This window comes from Protopterus annectens, chromosome 9.part0 (genome assembly GCF_019279795.1).
Source record: "Protopterus annectens isolate FY-2018-M chromosome 9.part0, PAN1.0, whole genome shotgun sequence".
NCBI classification, from domain to species: Eukaryota; Metazoa; Chordata; order Ceratodontiformes; family Protopteridae; genus Protopterus; species Protopterus annectens.
This window is the reverse complement of record NC_056743.1, coordinates 1184407606-1184426916: the sequence shown is the minus strand read 5'-3', so window position 1 is coordinate 1184426916 and position 19311 is coordinate 1184407606. Positions and strand designations below refer to the sequence as shown.

The 19311-nt window shown below is 38.3% G+C and overlaps 1 protein-coding gene across 7 annotated transcripts in view; it reads left to right on the top strand.

Moving 5' to 3' along the window:
• The window catches only part of ALDH3B1 (aldehyde dehydrogenase 3 family member B1), a 1341938-nt gene that overhangs the window by 1206298 nt on the left and 116329 nt on the right, over window positions 1-19311 (top strand). For all 7 annotated transcript variants that reach the window (XM_044084078.1, XM_044084076.1, XM_044084080.1 and 4 more), the window contains one exon: window positions 3908-4074. In XM_044084078.1, the coding sequence (XP_043940013.1) occupies window positions 3908-4074 (167 nt within the window). The remainder of the gene's footprint in view (window positions 1-3907; window positions 4075-19311) is intronic.

Here is a 19311-nt window from a genome sequence, read left to right as displayed (position 1 = left end):
GCATACCTTGGATGTACATAGACAGCTACGCTACTACTTGGACAGAACAAAAAATAGCAGAAAGACTGACCAACTTTTTGTAGCCTATGCAAAAGGAAGGGAAGGAAAAGCTATTTCCAAACAGACAATCTCCAAATGGATAGGAAATTGCATACGATTCTGTTACTCCTTCCATGGAAAACCAATTCCACAGAACATAAGACCTCATTCTACAAGAGCAACAGCCACTACCACAGCCTTCTTACGAGGAGTGGCAACCAAAGACATTATTGAGGCGGCTACTTGGACCTCCGTGCATACATTTGCCAAGCATTATAATTTGCCTCTATATTTCAGATCCCGAGCAGGGTTTGCCACTGCTGTACTGCAAGGGATCCTAAACACACCATAATCTACTTTTATCCTCCTCCCCTAGTTGGCTATGGTATTCTACCCACTTGTTATGACTGCAGATGCATCCATGAAGGACATAGTACAGTTTTGTACCTACCATAAATGTAGATGTCCAAACTGGATAGCATCTGCAGTCAGGATTACCCTCCCACCATCCCCTCTGTGGTACTCCTAGGGTGTTTACCCTTCTAATAGCTAGCTGTTGGGGGGGAGTCTTTTATGGTGTATTTGTTTTTGTATATGTACATACATGCTTATTGTTGTGTTTACCTCTATCTATTTGGAAACATTGGCATCTATCCAAATTTTAGCCTGCAAGAGGGTTACTGGCATCTGGGGCAAGAAACACTGAGGAAAATGGCGTCGGCTGATGCCTTTATACCCGAAGACCAACAGAGATGACGTCGGGTGGAGTGACATCAGCGGCCGGACCCGGACTTTGGAATCCGGCCGACTGAAGGGCTGCCTGACGACAGGACAACCCACTTGTTATGACTGCAGATGCTATCCAGTTCGGACATCTACATTTATGGTAGGTACAAAACTGTACTTTTTCTTTCTGCACCCAAAAGACATGACATAAGTGAACTGGCATTCCTCCAGTCTGCCTGTTGGTAAGCTTGTACTTTGCATGTGTGTGTTTGTATTTTTGTATCTTGTAATAGACTTTGGGCAGTTTCAGTGCGTGTGCATGAAAAATGAGTGCACCTTGTGACAGATCTAGCTTGAAAGGACAGTGTCAGTAAATGCATGTGTGTATGTATGTTATGTATGTGTATGTGTGTGTATATATATATATATATATATATATATATATATATATATATATATATATATATATATTATAGATATATATATATATATATATATATATGAAAATATTATGGATTTTTATCTGTGGACATTCAAAGCAATGCAAGGTGCATGCATAACTCTTCTGGGTAGCACTGAAAATATCTTTCAAAACTATGGTTTGAAAGTTTTAGAAACAGCCAGACCTTCAGAGCTTCTGGGGAACTGGTGGCCCCCACACCAAAGGTATTTAAGTGGATTTTGGCATATTTTTAGACTACTCTGATTATCACAAGGTATAAAACTGGCCTTGGTCGGATGTGTGCTGTAGGGTGGGTCACTGTAGTTTTTGTGAGGGTCTGGGAACAGTGCAGTTGTTACTTCTTTAACTTTTCTTGCATGCAAACCTTAGAGGTTTGCATATAAGGTTGTTATATCTTGTGTGAGGCTGTGGACATTGTGGTCATTATTTCTTTAACTTTTTTCAGAAACTTCAGATGGGTGCACAGAAAGTTGGCATAGATTATTCTGGGGACTGTGGGGGCATTCGTTCTTTAACTTTCCTGACAAACTTCAGGGCTTTAACTTTCCTGACAAACTTCAGGGGTGTACCCAGAGGGTCACTATAGCTTTATAGAAGCAGAGTACTGTATAGGAATAATAAATTGGGAGGATTACTATGATCACTATTTTTTCACTTTCTTCACAGTCAAACCTCAAATGTGTTTACAGGTGGCTATCTTATGGGAAGGGTAAAGATGCATGCTGTTTATGTATGTCTGACAGCAACAAGTTGAAATATGTTATATTCTCTTGTTTTTTTTTTCTGTTTCATTTCAGTCTGACATCAGAGAGGTAGACAGACAATGGATGTCTTTTGGTGTGGAGGTGAGGAGGTATACTGCTTATATGTATGACAGCAGCGACTTGAAATATATGAAAGTGGACATTTGTGCCTTCACTTTAAACCACATCTAACAAAAGAAGAGGATAAAGAGAGGGTGACTATCTTTTTTTTGAGGGGACATAGGGAGGCAGGTGCTATTCCCAAATATGATTTCTGTATCCTTACAAGCATTTATCTTCTCAGTTTATCATGAAATGCTATTTTGTCAGTTTTGAGCATTACGCCTTGGATACAACTTACTTCTTCCTTAAAAAAACAAGACTAAATGTCATTCCTCAGTTGGGATTTTTGTTCATGAAATCAATGGATCAAAAGGTTGGGAAAAAATCTCTAAAATGCAACTCACATCATCTAGAAACTCCTTAGCTTTCTGGTGACATAGTGATCCCCCTGACTCTCAGCTTAATTCATTTATTTCCTACACAGATATTACAGTGCCATTCTAAATCCTAGTAAGTTAGGGTGATGAAAGGATGCAGGAAAAAAAAACACAGTTGAACAGAACGAGTAATTTCTTTACTTACTTTTTAGGCCATTATTAAATCCATCATTGGATGAAAGTTTGTTTAAAAAGCTTTAAAGTACGACATAGAGCATCTAGACCCCCATGGCTTCTGGGGCCCAAGTGGCCCCAAGATCCATAACAATGCATTTGTTTCTTCCACAGTTATCAGACTGCAGTTTTGCCTTGTAACAATGCCTTAAATGTATAAAGGAAGGGATGAAAACAGAAAAACAAAACTGAAAGGTAAAACATACTGTGAGAAAAGGAAGAAAAAGTAATGTAGATTGTACGGGTAGGCCAGAAGTGGCATGATGGGGGTTGGGAGGCATTTCACCTAAAGTCCCCCACCTAGGGCCTGCTCTGTATACACACACACACACACACACACACACACACACACGAACACATATATAAATAGGTAGACAGACAGCTATAGATATAAATCCTGTGTGTGTGTGTGTGTGTGTGTGTGTGTGTGTGTGTGTGTGTGTGTGTGTGTGTGTGTGTGTGTGTGTGTGTATATATATATATATATATATATATATATATATATATATATATATATATATATATATATATATATATATATATTTTGATATATGTATACACACACACACATATATATATATATATATATATATATATATATATATATATATATATGTATGTGTGTGTGTGTGTGTGTGTGTATGTGGATACATTATATAAAACATATATATTCATTTTAGGGTCTTCTGGGAGGAAATAATTCATGCTTCATGTTTCTTTAGGCTTTTCTTCCTAATGGGACAGAAAAAGATTAAGTAAATAATATGTAATTGTGACAGAAGTATGCATAAAAACACTTCATACAACTCACAGAAAGCAAGACTAAATTATCTTTCTTGACAACAGTGCGGGCCTCCATAAACTTCAACTGCCTCTCCTCAACATTCAGATCACTAGCTAACCTGGGGTCTAAGGTTTTTTTTTATGCTACATGACTTATTATGTGCATTATGGCATATTTCATATCTTTTTCCAGTTTTTGGTTTGATTTACTGCCTGGCGGTTTTCTCAGTTCATTGATTTATTGCTTTTGAGGCAGCTTTAGCTTCAGATTTGGCTGAGAGCAAATCAGTCTGCTTGGAAAGAAACTGTGCAGTGATTATTCTATCATTCCTTAGCATGGAATTAAATAATACTATATACCCTCATTTTTGTCATTCATTAATTTTATAATAATGATGAATATAACAAAGCTGATGCTGCTTCAGAGTTGTTATTGATTGGTTTTTTTAATAATATTTATCTTCTTCTATGCTGTCTAGCTCCTACTGTGCTGGTTGATGTCAAGGAAACTGACCCAGTCATGCAAGAAGAGATATTTGGGCCCATTCTTCCAATAGTTGATGTGGAGAACATAGATGAAGCAATCGCTTTCATGAATCGTCATGAGAAGCCACTTGCCTTGTATGTCTACAGCACTGACAATAAGGTACTAAAAGATTTAACATAAATGTAAAATGTAAACTGTTTTCCCAGAGCTTGCACTGTTACAAACACAAGGTACAGTAATAAACTGCAAATAAGCACTGTATGTCAGTTTAATGTGGCAGAATCATTCAGTAGTAATGGAGCTGCCTACCTCTTTATCAGTATTTCAGTTAGACCTCAGTGGCCCAATTCATAATGGGGGGACTCAGGTTTATCATGTAAGACAAAAAAAAAAAATCTGCCCCACAAGGAAATACTGATATGCTTAATTCATAGCCCGGTTAATAAAATTACTGAAAAAGCAGTGGATCAAAGAAAACATAATGGAATGCAAACAAATAGTAAAAAGAAAAAGAAAAAAAATACATGAGCTTTATTAATTGTACTTTACTTATTTTCAGTAATGACCCCCACAAAATGATAAGTATACAACCTTACTGCTTTGTTGTCTGTTAACCATGAAGGTGTTGGGGAAACGGTCTTGACAGCTGTTAGTATTTGCTGGAAGCAGAAAGTTTGTCAGGAGGTAGCACACCTGATAGTGACCTGTTTTTCTTCATGTGCATTATTTATTTATTTTTTGCAGAACCCCAGGTGACAGATGTGGTACACAGACATATTAGGAAACTCACACAATTTCTGAGTTTAAATCTTCTGGGTCATCAAGTTGCCTGAATTTATAAATAGACAGAAGTTGAATGATACAGCTTGCCAGCTCTGTCTCCAAAGAAGGCACTGATGCTATCAAGAGCAGAACATCCATGACCCAAATTAAAAGAGGAAACTGTCCCTTGCAGGTCTTACATTTGTTAATCAATGAGATCACAGTGACTGCACCCTGCGCTCAATGCCAGTTTTTTATCACCAGTACAAAAATAATCTATTAACTCTGTTACTTAGAGGACAAGAAGGTCATAAAATGTTTGCTCTCTTTGTTTTTTCCTTTAAGTCAAAGGTAGGAACATCTTCTTAGGACACTGTAGCAACAAACAGTTCAAGGAAACAGAACACCGTTGTAGAATCATGAACCTCCATTTTTAATGTACAATCACAATCCAAATTGGTAAAAAAAGACCATAAGGTCCAAGTAAAACCATAAAATATAAGTTAAGCGCTTTCACCCAGGAATCTCCCGAGCTTCATCAGAACAAATAATACTTAAAAAAGTCACCCTTTTTTACTACTCATACAAATTTCCCCCAATACTGTTATCTCATTAATATTAATTAACATGATGTCAGTAATTCAAAAACTTTCATTCCATGATTTTACATTGTTTGCCTAGCAAAACTTCATTACTTTAAGATACTTTCTAAAATATACAACCATACCTTACAAGCACAACCTGTGCATACATGTTAACTTTACATATTAATCAAAACATAATCATTGTAATCCAGTTACAAATTGCTGACTAAAAAACTGTGCTGATTTGTGGTCCGTAACACCATGGCTGAGTCACTGGAGCTTTCTGCTTCTATTTTCAATGGTTGTACTGAGAACTTATTGCTAAATGAGGACAAACCGGTCACTAGAACCGAGTTTCAACAACTAATGGATTTGGTAAAGCAAATTGCCATTATACAGTCAAGCCAGCTCAACAATTTAAACTGTAGCTTACCAGGAACCCTGCATCAGTTCCTGGCAGAGGGAATGAACCAATTCAATTCCAGTGTTAAACTCCTTGTCTCACCTCAGTACTCATCCTTTCTGTACTCCTAGGGGGTGGGTATGCCCTCTCCTCTCTATATTCATGTAAATCCCTATTCATCTTTCTTATTTTCCTATCTAAAACCTTATTACAATGTTTATCCACTTCATGAAAAATATTTGCATATTTGACCTTATCAATATCAAACATTAAGTCATTAGTTAATTTCCCATGCAAAACATTCACTTAGTTTAACATTTTATCCTTTTGTTCATAGTAATTCCTCACCATCAATTTCATATGCTCCACACCAGAATTATTAAACAGTTCAATAAGTTCCTTATGGTGTATACTGTTAACTTCAACATTGTTTGGATATTTAATAATCCTTAGCCCCTTCAGAACTCTCCTAACATTGATACATTGATTTAAATAATCTGTTTCCATCTGCAACCCTTTCAGTTGCAGTAGTTTGTTTTTAAACATGCCTAAAGTGTCCATAAAAGTCTCTGCACTGGGCTGTTGTTGTTCAATAAAATCAAATTGCTTACCAGCCCAAGTAACAAAATCAAGGTCACAGGATATTGTGTTAGTCATTATTTCCCTCTCCAGCTTGTCTGTTGTTGTTAATTCCATTTGTTGGACCAGAAGCACTTCTCATCGCTTGGCTATTCAGCCCTGTTCCACCATTACTGTTCCTCGCCGACATGTGAGCCATGTTTTGCGATTGGCTCATTCCCTCTCCCAGGAACTGATGCAGAGTTCCTGGTAACCTACAGTTTATACTGTTGAGCTGGCTTGACTGTATAATGGCAATTTGCTTTACCAAATCCATTAGTTGTTGAAACTCGGTTCTAGTGACCGGTTTGTCCTCATTTAGCAATAAGTTCTCAGTACAACCATTGGAAATAGAAGCAGAAAGCTCCAGTGACTCAGCCATGGTGTTACGGACCACAAATCAGCACAGTTTTTTAGTCAGCAATTTGTAACTAGATTACAATGATTATGTTTTGATTAATATGGAAAGTTAACATGTATGCACAGGTTGTGCTTGTAAGGTATGGTTGCATATTTTAGAAAGTATCTTAAAGTAATGAAGTTTTGCTAGGCAAACAATGTAAAATCATGGAATGAAAGATTTTGAATTACTGACATTGTGTTAATTAATATTAATGAGATAATGCTATTGGGGGAAATTTCTATGAATAGTATAAAAAGGGTGACTTTTTTAAGTATTATTTGTTCTGATGAAGCTTAGGAGATTCCTGGGTGAAGGCGCTTAACTTGTATTTTATGGTTTTACTTGGACCTTATGGTCTTTTTTTTACCAATTTCAATTGTGATTGTATATTAAAAGTGGAGGTCCGTGATTCTAAGTGGTGGTCTGTTCCTTGAACTGTTTAGAACATCTTCTTAGGACTATAAATGTCCAGTTCCCTTTCCGCTAAGATACTGCTGATTCTCCTTTTAACTGTAATGTAATTCATTCCCATACCCATCTAGCTATCTACAACAGAGTTGCAGTTGACACTTTCCAACAGACACTGATTTGATCTGGTGAGGAATGTGATAAGGCTCAACATTATTGTGTCTTCTACGTTTGCAGCTTGTTTGACCCACTGTATCTTTCTTCTTTCACTCAGGACCATATCTTGCACTGGGACTAAAAGTAAGCTTGATCTGACAAAGCCAATGTTGGGCATACTAGTAAAGATAGCTATATGCACTCACTGACAAATTCTAAGGCAAGGTCATGGTCCCACTTAAAATCACAGGCATGCTTTGATAATTAAGCTATGGTTATGCTATTAACACAAGTTGCAGACATACACCAGCAGATATGCCATGTATGCACTCCACAGATAAGTCACAGGTGCGTTTTCCCAGCCAGGATATAAGCACAGCCAAGTATATGCTGCAAAAGCCAAGTCATGGGCCTGCTTTGGCAGCCATGCCATGGTTGTGGTCCAAAACCCAAGCCAGTGAGAAAACAAATACAATGAAGCTATGAGCATGGATCTGAGCCACACACATACACCCTGTTACAGCCAATTCAAGGGAATCCTAATACAACCATACAAGGAGAATAAAGCTACAGGAAAACCATGGAAATGCTTCAAAAGCTAAAAATCCTTTGACATGATCTGACTACCAGACCATCAGCATCCACTGATAGGAAAGCCTGATGGATCATTTTACACCTAAAGCACTGGGCATGCACCCTCAATCAAGTAGAGTGCAAGTGCCCATAACTAGGGCATCAATATGCTAATACAGAAGCCATAGTAGTAGCTCCATAGTTAAGCCAAGGGCCTTCAAGGACAGCCATGTTAACAATGCAGTCTGGGGCCCAAGCTATTGTGAATGAACCTACAATAAAACCATGGGCATGCACCTATAGTAAAATCATGAACATGCTCTTGTAGAAAATAAAATAATAATAATTAGCACCAGTCATGCTGTTTTGGTTAGTAAGTGGGCATGGTCCTAGAGCCCAAACATGGGCAAAACATGCACCCTCCCATAGTCAGATCATGATCATAATCCTATAACCAAGCTATGAGAAAGCTTCTACAGCCAAGTCATTGGAATACTTGTATGACTAAACCAAAGCTAACGGACCCAGTAAAAAGTCAAAAACACCCTCCTACTGCCAAGCAACATGCATGTTTTCTGTAGCTAGATCATAAGCATTGCCTGACTGCAAAGCCAAGGTCATATTTCTACTGCCAAGTTTTGAGCACACTTTTAAAGTTACTCATGGATAAGCATCTATAGCCAGTATATAGAATTTCTGGGAAGTGTGCTACAGGCAAGACATGGTCATGCTGACTCAATCAGGGCAAGAACATAACCAAGATATGTACATATTCAAGTAACTCAAGTTGTGGATATAGGGTCTATATTGAATTACCGAAAATCCTCTTGCACGAATAAGTAAACATCAAGACATAAACAGTGATACGCAAAGACAACAAACGTACAAAACCATGAAATACAAAACGTCGAATCCCCATAGTTGGCCAACTCCACCTCCCGCTACATATTGCCTACCCAAACAAAATTAAAAAAACACACTATACCCATACCTACATTTCACCTCCATATCCCATATCCTAATAAAACCTACATGACACACAAATACATCTAACTATAAAAAACAACACCCAAAAAGTAAAAAAAGAAATATTACCGTATATACTCCGCTACTCAACTACATTACTACATATACACTAAACTTAACCCTATTTCTAACCCTAACATCTAAGTTAAACATACCACTACATATGCACTTACCTTAACCCGCTCCCTAACCCTAAGGTCAGTAACTATCGCACACTTACCTTAGGGAGCTATACCGGATAAGGAAATCACTACTGCCTTGGACAACTATGGCAGTTCAGTCTTCGGATCTTCGTGGTTCTGAACGTTTGCTCTTCTGCCGCTTCACTGTATATGTGTCGATGCTTACGTATTCACACAAGAGGATTTTCGTTAATTCAATATAGACCTGTGGATACAGACCTGTACCAAAGGTGTGGATGTTGTATGTCCAAAATACATGCAAGTTTGTACTGCAAAGCTTTGGGTTTGCTGTGTCAGCCAAGTCTTGATCATGTGCTGACCGAATAACCATGGCCACTGTCAAGTAATGTGAATACTGCAGCAGTTAAGCCAATGGGCAGGCACTTCCAAACAAAAGTGCGCATGTACCTATAATTAATCCATAGTCATGCTCATTTAGTAAGCCATAAATGTGTTCCAGTAGATATATGGGTATACTCTAGCAAGCTAGACATTGACATGCTGTTCCAGCAAAGCAATGGGTAATAATCTTGAACCACACTATGGGCATATTTCTACAGCCAAGCTACGCAAATATTTTTATAACCAGCCATTTACATGCTCACCAGTGAAGTCATAGCCAGGCTCCTCTAACCAAATAATAATTATAATGTGGTAGCAAAGTCATGTAAATGGTTCAAGAGTGAAAATGAGAGGTCTGCCCTATAGTAAGGCATGACAGTTTACTCAAACAGTTTTAACTAGTGGGAATATACTTATCAATAAGCTATAGGCTTGGTCCAGCAGAGAAGCTGTGGATATGTATTTACAACTAAGCAAAAGACATCGCCATACATTCAAGACATGGGCACATGCTGCTGCCAACCATAAACATAAATCTACAGCAAACATTTAGGAACATAGAACTTAGGAGCAATACTAGACAAGTGATCTTGGGGACAATAAGATACCTAACAATGTACACCTTTAAGTATTTATACTAGAATCTCCTAACACCGTTTTCAAGCACTTAGCAGTGCTCTCCACCCAAACTGGCAGGGTCATACATGATAACACTGGTGTAAGTTTTTGTCTACCCATTCACTCATCAAGATTAACCTTAAAGATCGTTAAGGCTGTAATTTGTTTGACCTGTAGTGGTAAATTATTCCCTCCTGTGAGTCTTGTTTATTTGTTAATGTAGATTTAGGTTTGTACTGTGGGTATTTGCATAGCCACTACTTTTGTGAAGAAATAGGAAATCAAAAGGACTGAGGCTTTCTTGGCTCAGAAAGCAAGACATAAGTCACCTCATAGCAGCTGGCAGGCTACTGAGTATAAGGAGAGTTATGGTAACCGTTCAGGATAGTTGAATGATTTATGGCCTTTAATTTTCTTGGTTAGCAATCTTTAGAGCCTTTCCATTTCAGTGATATAGTTGGAATAATGCATACCAAAGGGCGTGTTGTATTCAATGATGGGTCTGTTAAGGGAAGAGTACAGTGGTAGGATGACTTCTTTAAATTTTGAGATATTCCTCAAGAACCTAACTGGGCCAGATGGAAGAATTTCCTAATTATGGTGGAAACATAATGCTTTAATGTGAGAACTTCACGGCACTCATGTCAATGGAAAATAGATGCATGACTACCGAATCATACACCAATGCACTGTATGAACACGTACATAAATGCATGGAACTAGCCATACACAACAGAACCAAGACACTCTCCTCCAAAAAAAAGGAAGCCAATCTGCTGTTTCTCTGCCATTAATAAACTCAACAACAGAAGGAAGAAACTGTTGCAGAAAAAGGTGAAGTCCCTAGACTGGAAAAACTCCCTTATTAGCCTCAACAAAAAGTTGTGATCTCTCATCAAAACCTCTAAAGCCAGCTATGAAGGCAGAATTGCGGCAGACACTAAAAACAACTACAAAGCCTTCTATATTTGTATCAAGAATCTCGACTACAATACCCAGGTTTGCTCTGAGTTACTGCACAATGGTACCTCCTACACTGAGCCAACAGATATTGCAACATACTGGCTGACAGATTCAGTGCCAACTTTACTCCCCCTCCCCCATAAAGGACCAATCAGAATACCAGAAGAATGCCAGGCACCCAGCATTACTGCAGCACAGGTTAAAGCTGCATTGCCCAAGGCCAAGAATAAAACTTCCATGGGACCCGACAATATCCCTGGATGTGTTCTACATGAACTACAAAGTTAATTGGCTCCACATCTGTGTGCCCTGTTCAATCACAGCCTCATCTCAGGCTTTGTCCCTACTGAATGGTGCACCGCTACAGTCATCCCTCTCCATAAAGGGAGAGCGACTACAGACCCTGGGAATTATCGCCCCATTAGCCTGAAGAGTCTGATATGTAAGGCTATGGAGTGCATCATCATGGACCTAATTAACAAGGATATAGGGAATCTCCAAACTCTAGATCCCATGCAATTTGGTTTTATGAAAGGGAGATCATGACTGCTCAACCTGGTTGACTTCTTTGAGTCAGTCACCAGAGCTGTGGATGAGGGCAAGGCAGTTCATACAGCCTACCTTGATCTGGCCAAGGCCTTTGATACCATTGCCCACTCAGAAATTATTGATAAACTCACTAAACTAGGAATCAATCCCTATGTCACTAGATGGGTTGCAAATTGGCTCACAGAACCCACAGTGTGAAAGTAGCAGACTCCAAGTCAGACTGCCGACCAGTCACAAGTGGAGTCCCCCAGGGAACAGTCCTGGGTCCTCTCCTGTTTGGCATCTACTGCTCAAAAGTCCAGGCTAACATGGAGGGACTCTGGCTGACCAACTTCACAGATGACTGCAAGCTGGGAGCCATTATTAACTACCCTATTGATATAGACATCCTACAGAAAGGCCTCACTGAGATCAATGACTGGTGTCAAAACCATGGCATTAAGCTTAATGCCAAAAAATGCAGCATCATCTCTTTTGGGGAAAAACTCACTTCCCACTAATTACCGCATTGATGGGAGCCCACTGAACACTGAAGGCATTATAAGAGATCTGGAGACACAAGTTGACAGCAACCTCTCCTTCAACCACCACATTGCCACTGTGGTCAGAAAGTTCTTCTATGTGGAACATCTTATTAACAAGGGTTTTGCATCCAGGAAGAAAGAGGTCATCATCTCTCTCTACTCTTCCCTCATTAGGCCAATCATTGAGTATAATGCCCCATTTGGCATGTATCTCACTAAACACCTGCAACAGCTGGAAAGGCCACAAAAGTACCTCACAAAGAGGATCCTAGGCCTTAAATACATGTCCTACATGGACAGACTAAAAAAACTCCGGCTATTCTCTGTCTCATATCGTCTACTAAGAGGCGATTTCTGCTTGACTTACAAAGCCATGTCTGACCCTGTTCTGTTAAAAATGCTACATCTAATGAAATCCCAATCCCTCCACACCCCCACACCCCACAGTCCAGAGACCTCAGCCTCATTACCACAATCAACAGAATATGCTGGAGGGACAGGTTCATAACCCAGAGACTGCCCATGCTCTGGAATAGACTTCCCATACATGTCAAGCAGAGCACCTCACTGGCCCTCTTCAAGAGAAATCTTGATGAGTGGATGGGAAATAGAAAGTTCACCCCGGGGATCACTCCAGTGGCTCTACTTGATAGAGGCACTGGGAACTAATGTCGGGTGGCATGATGCCAGGGCACTTCTATGGGCTAGGCTTGTAAAGCCTCCAGGGCCGTTAGCCTAGTACACAGCTATAAACCTATGAACTGATAAGATACATACCCAGGTCTGTTATTGCTATGTCTGTCTGAAGATGAGCACATTTTATAACATATGAGGTGGGAGCAGCATTTATTGCCAAATGCCAGCATGCTGCACTTTTTTGCATTTAACTTGAGACAGTTTTTGGCATGCCATTTATATGTATATTCCAGCCTTTGTTGGAGATATTTAGTATAACTGGATTAGCAGGTAACAGTGCCCAGATTACAGTCATCAGCAAACTTTATCTACCATGTCTGCAGAATCAATGCCAAATTGGAGTAGGCCCTGCACTGATCTCTGTGATACCCAGCTAGTTACAATTTTACATTCAGAGAGGGTATACCAGCAACTTTCACAACTTAGTATCTCTTGAATATCAAATTTGCAAAACAAAGGACAATGCAAGGGTTTACATTAAACTTGCTTAATTTTTCAGTTAATACCTGCATCTGGGATAGAATCAAAAGTCTAGGCGAGGTACAGATCAAGCAGCATGAACTCAGTGATCACTGTCCAAAGCCTCTGTAACCTTTTCAAAGAAACTTAAGAGATTCAGGAGACAGGATCTGCTCTTTGCAAAACTAAACTGACTGGGGTCTAGGTTAGTTAAGTTGCATAAATGAGTTCTGCTATAATACATTCCATGGATTTACATAGAAGGCTGGTGAGGCTGATGAGTCTGTAATTACTCAGGTCCCTAGAAAGGCCATCCTTGTGTAAAAGAAACCACAATGGCTCATCCCCAAGCATCAGCCACAAACCCTTTGGATAGGCTGAGGGTAAAAAGTGAAAGTAGAGGCTCAGATAGTGCATTCTTGGCACTCATGAGAATACAGCCTGTTATGTTGTCTGGTCTTCTTGTAGCATTATTTTAAGCCTTGGACAAGAATTTTAACACTTGTTCTAAACTGATTTTGGGGGGAAATGAAGTTTGCACTGATAGTGGGGGCAACAATATGGGCAGGTGGGGTAAAGTTAGTATTAAATATGTCTGCTAATATATCAGTTACATACTTGGGATTGGAATGCATGATATTATTATGGATTAGAGAATGGGCTTACTGTATCGCAGTACCCTGATTGGAGAACGAACGTTCTCCAGCAGGGTATTAATGTGCAAGTAGTGCCTGCTGAAAAACAAGTCTGCCGCTTCATGGCAGCATATCAAGCTATTGTGGAGTTTGGACTGAGAAAATGGAATGGCTGCCATTATTTTACACTCGCTAAGCAGCATTTCTGCTGTTTAGTGAGTGCAAAATATATTAAAAAAAATACTGAAAAACAAAACTGTGTGCGTGCGCATGCTTGTGTGTGTGTGTGTGTGTGTGTGTGTGTGTGTGTGTGTGTGTGTGTGTGTGTGTGTGTGTGTGTGTGTATGTCTGTTTGCAGAGTGATTGGGTGCATATTAATGAAGTGAGAGCGAGCGAGCCATTATTGTACACTCACTAAGCAGCACCTCTGCTATTTAGCAAATGTAAAACAAAAAAATAAAATAAAGCATGTGTGTGAGAGAGTCTGTGTGTATGAGAGTAATAGACAGAAAAGTATGTGTGTATGTGTGTATGTGTGTGCTCATGTTTCTCTTTGCCTGTCTGAGTGAATCCGTGCATGAAAGCTGAAAGAGACTGCGTGTATGTGTGTGTGTGAGAGAGAAAGTGTGAGTGAAGTGTGAAAGTGATCGAACAATCCCCGGTGGCATTTGTGACAGAGTGAGAGAATGATCCCAGGCAGCAGCAGCAGTTTTATGTACCTCTTCACCTCTTAGACATACCTGCCAACCTCTTAGCACAAGAAATCTGGACAAAGCCTTACATAATTGGGGGGATGCTAAGAAATAGGAACACATTTTAAATATTTCTGTTATAAACTTTGAAAGTTGCTAGAAGAACAGGATTTGTGTTGTTAGCATGTATCTTTTGAAGGATATGAAATCTGAAAATCAAATGCATGTCATTATATGAAGGAAATAAAACCTTGAAACTCAAATGTATGTAATTATTTAGTAATTTCTGTCTTCTACCTGAACAGTACTTAAACCTTCAAGGAAGTACAGTACTATACAAGGTTATCAAATTATAAACCTCAACATTTTGTTACAGTATGTGTTGTTTCCATGATGTAATTCTAGTAATGGGCCTTCTTGATTGTTAAATGATATGGTTAGTTCTCTTAAGTTTGGTATATCTTACTTAAAAGGGCCTCTGCAATAGGCAGTGCTGTTGAATAAAACCCCAGACAGTGTACCAAGAGAGTGTGAAGAGCCTGAAAGACTCAAGGTAGCAGGCCAGAAAGTTTATTGAACAGCTCTATAAAATGGTTCAAACTATCGTACTTAGTAAAGTGAAGCTATGCATTTATTTAAAGTTTATTTAAAGCATTACAATGCTTCTATACTAGGCACTGTAAAACAGTAAAAGAGCAGCAGTAATAATATGCACAAGCAAATAAAAATTATTTAAAACAGGGTAATAGTAATAATGAAAAAAAAACTTCAGCTTTATTAAGATGCTTTCCACAAAACACCTGTAGCAATATAAAAAAACAACATATTTTAAGATGCATTCAGCAAAACGAACAGAGAAAATTTGTAGCTGTAGCTACATCACTTGGTACCCTGAGCATGCCAAAGACTGCCATTCCCCTCAAAGCAAAGTTAAGGATCAGAACAAAAAAGGGTATTTGAAACTGTAGCAAACAGCTTGTGCAAGCACTTTTATAAGTTACTATCATTCATTCATACTAGAAGTCATGTAAGCAGCTGTAAAATACCATCTGTAGCCACTTAAATGACTGCTGGTGTTACAGCTGCTCCAGATCAGCAACTCACACGCACTGTCCCAGTAACAGCTTATGCTGGGGCAGCTGCCCTCTTCATTATACCCTAACCTTTCACTTTTTTCGACAGGTCCACTGGAAACATCCCTAAAGCATACCCGTAGCAGGCATATCCAGTAAGCAGTCTGAGTCCACTCAATCCACCCACCGTTTATTTAGGACAAACTGTACACCACCTCTGCCCTTCTGCTTTAAGTAAGTGTTAGGGGCGTCCAGTCTTCTGGGTGTATTTTAGCCTGCATAGTGACTAGTCTGAAGATAAGTGCTTCAGTGACATAGTTTGTAAGCAATAGCCTTATAGTCCATAAACCCTCCACCACTGACATCCTGCTGGTCAGCTGTTACTCTCTACTTCCTAACAAGACTTTGACGTTTACTCATACTGCTCTTACTCTGTTTCTTTCTCTTATATTTTCTTCACATCTTTTAGGCTTGCTATTCCCATTATTTATATCCTCCTGTCTTTCTTTTAGTGGAACTGCATGCCTTCAATTAAGTCATCCTTGGTCATCCTCGCATTCCTTTCTTATTTCTCCTTGCCCCAGATTGTTATTAAACCACTTTTATCCTGAACTAGTATTTGTGCAAAGTCAACATTGACTCAGTGCATTCAACTGTCTCTTTAGTGTGTTCTTATTTTGTGACAAAAGTGTTCCTGCAAGCAAATAGATATTATATAACAGTGAAGTTTGCAGCTTGAACACCAGTCTATGGGCTACATTTTAATGTAAATTATAAATGTTATAACAGCCTAAATTCAAAGAACTTTGTCCACTATAATAGCTCCATTTTCTTAAACCACAGCAGTCTCATTGGTACTTTCTCCTTTAACTGTGCTCCGTTCATTGTTTTTAGCAATTCACTTTCTCCCTTCTTTAAGTTTATTTTCTTCTTGTGTAAGCACTTTGAGTTCTGAGCCAGTAATTTTCCACAGCTGCACTACTGCTTTCTGGCTTACTTTTTGTCATTATTTTGCTGATCTGTGGGGGTTGGGTGGTCTTTGGACTTTGCATTTCAAACTCCACGGAAACCTCCTTACATTTTACAGTTGTTTAAACAGTCAAGTGCAATTTTTACTCTTATAACTATTAGTCAGGTCAAGGTGATGCTGGACTCCTATTAAAACGTGTCCTAGAGCAACAAAATCAAGACTTCATCTACTAGCTCAGAGGGCTTATAAAGTGCATTGCTCATTTTACTTCTCTCTCTCAGCAGATTTGTGGCAGTTTAAGTTACGTCAATGATATTTTTTCTCTGTCTCTTTGCCAAGCTTTCAAGCTGCTTTGTTTGCCCTCTGTAACACTTGGGCTCACTTTGCTCCCCTACCCTACCCCCCAATTCCCATCCATCTCCTCTTACTCTACATTTATACTTCCATAGCAGACTCCACATATCCCTCAAATTAATATCATCAGTTCCTTCCAAAACAAAGCAATCAATAGAAATGCTCCAAATAGTAACACCCAGTCTTGTTTACAACCCAAGACTCTCTCTCAAATTGCCTTAATCTTTGCCCTATAACTATCAGATTACATGTCTACAACTATAAACCAGTACCCTCCTAACATTTTATAATCCTTATTTGCAACAAAGATAAAACCCAAGTTAAATAAGATGCTCCTAACTCAGATTATTTTATGATTCCTCCTCACTCTGTTAGCATTTATCACCAATTATCAAATACTTAGGACTTCAACCAGTCCTCACACAGAATATCAGCATCTTCCCAGCCTGTTTTTCTCCATAACACCCTATCTCTACAAACAAACCATATCTGATTTATTTATCTATAAATATCTCAAAATGAAGTATCCAAATTAACGAGCAAATACCAAACCAAGACCAAAATATAAATGGCCACACTCTCCCCTCTATAAAATATCAATTCAAAAATTACTGGAGATATTCACCAACAACCCAGGTCCCACTGTTCATAAAACCATCACTTCCAACTTCAAAATAAGCCAGTCACTTAATACATCTCATCAAAAAATAGAATCCAAACTCCCCTTACTAAATATGAACCTAAGAAGTATGTGCAGTAAAATCCATGACATATATACCTGCTTTGCCACTTACACTCCTGATGTAGTCATAGCTACTGAAATTTGGTTAAAAAAAGAATTAAAGAACCCCCTGATACAATTTACTAAGGCATGACAGACAAAACAAGCGTGCAAGTGGTGTAGCAATCATGTATAAAAATTCCATAACCATCACTTTACTTCCACAGGAAATACCCAAATTTAATAATGCTGAATGTCTAATAACACTCATAAAAATCAGCACAATAGGAAAACTATATGTTTGAAATTTATATACCACCATGGAATAACACTGATACTGCTGAAAGCATCCTGTATTGGATATCCCAACAAATTAATAATGTAACTACAATACTTGAAGACTTAACTGGTCCTAGATTATTTAAAGCCTGTAACAATATGTTATTAAAGTGTTCTAAAGCAGTATCTAGTGGCATTGTTCTAAGTACATTCCAGTTATATTGTTATAGTGGCAACTCATAAATTCCACTACCCACACTGAATCTGTAAACTTGCTCAACTTTGGACAGTTAATAACTATACCTAATAGAATCAATAAAACTTCAGGGAGACACTTAACATTAGACTGAATAAATGCAAACCAAAGTGACAGAAGTAGGCTGCCTCTCGGATAGAGTAAGTGACCACATACCAACATATGATATTAGAACTCTCCATTACCTAGATAAACATATTATCTATAATCAAATATAAAATGCAACCAATTTTAGCAAAGATATTTTATATGAAACACTATAACCATATAACTGGAATGTACTTAGAACAATGCCACTAGGTACTGCTTTAGAACACTTTAATAACATATTGTTACAGGCTTTAAATAATCTAGGACCAGTAAAAGTAGTAAATATAGTAACAGAGATAAAAGAATGGGAAGTGGGATCTTTAGACAAGGGTAGGAGTAAATTACACAGAAAAAATGGGAATTGTGGGAACAATACATACAGAATAATGTTTTGGAGGAGGAATGAGATTTAAGGGAAGGAAAGAATAGAAAAAGCTATGTAATGTTCAACTGACAATGACTGTATAGAAGATTATATGTGGCATATAATATTTGCAACTGAAAATATGCCAGTATAGTTTGTTTTATTTACATAAATGTATGATTGCTTGTGTCATAACTGATAATTCAATAAGATGCATTTTCTTTAAAAAACTGTACCACATAAACTGTAGCTCATAGACTTAACTTCTGCACTAACTGTCAGATACAAATTACATTTCCAAATGCTGCCATATGTAATATTTGAATTATGCACCTATGGATTTGAAGTTCACTGCTTAACCCATTATACCATTTCTCCTTCACAATTTGTATTTAAATCTTTTATTTCATATTTTACAGCAAAAATAGACAGACATTTACTAAAGAAGACAAAATAATATCACATTGTAAACAGACTTTGCCTGAGCGACAGCAAACATTTCTTCGCATGGAACTCAGATTTATTGAGAATGCATACAGCATCCCATTAGACTACAAGAGATTTGCTGGGGGCATTCATAGTCAAATAGCATATAGTGAAGGACTAACTGGTAGCTACGTGAAATTGCAAGAATTCAAAAGATGAATGTGTAATGCATTTGATAACAAGTTGGAACAGCCCAGTGGATGCAAGTGT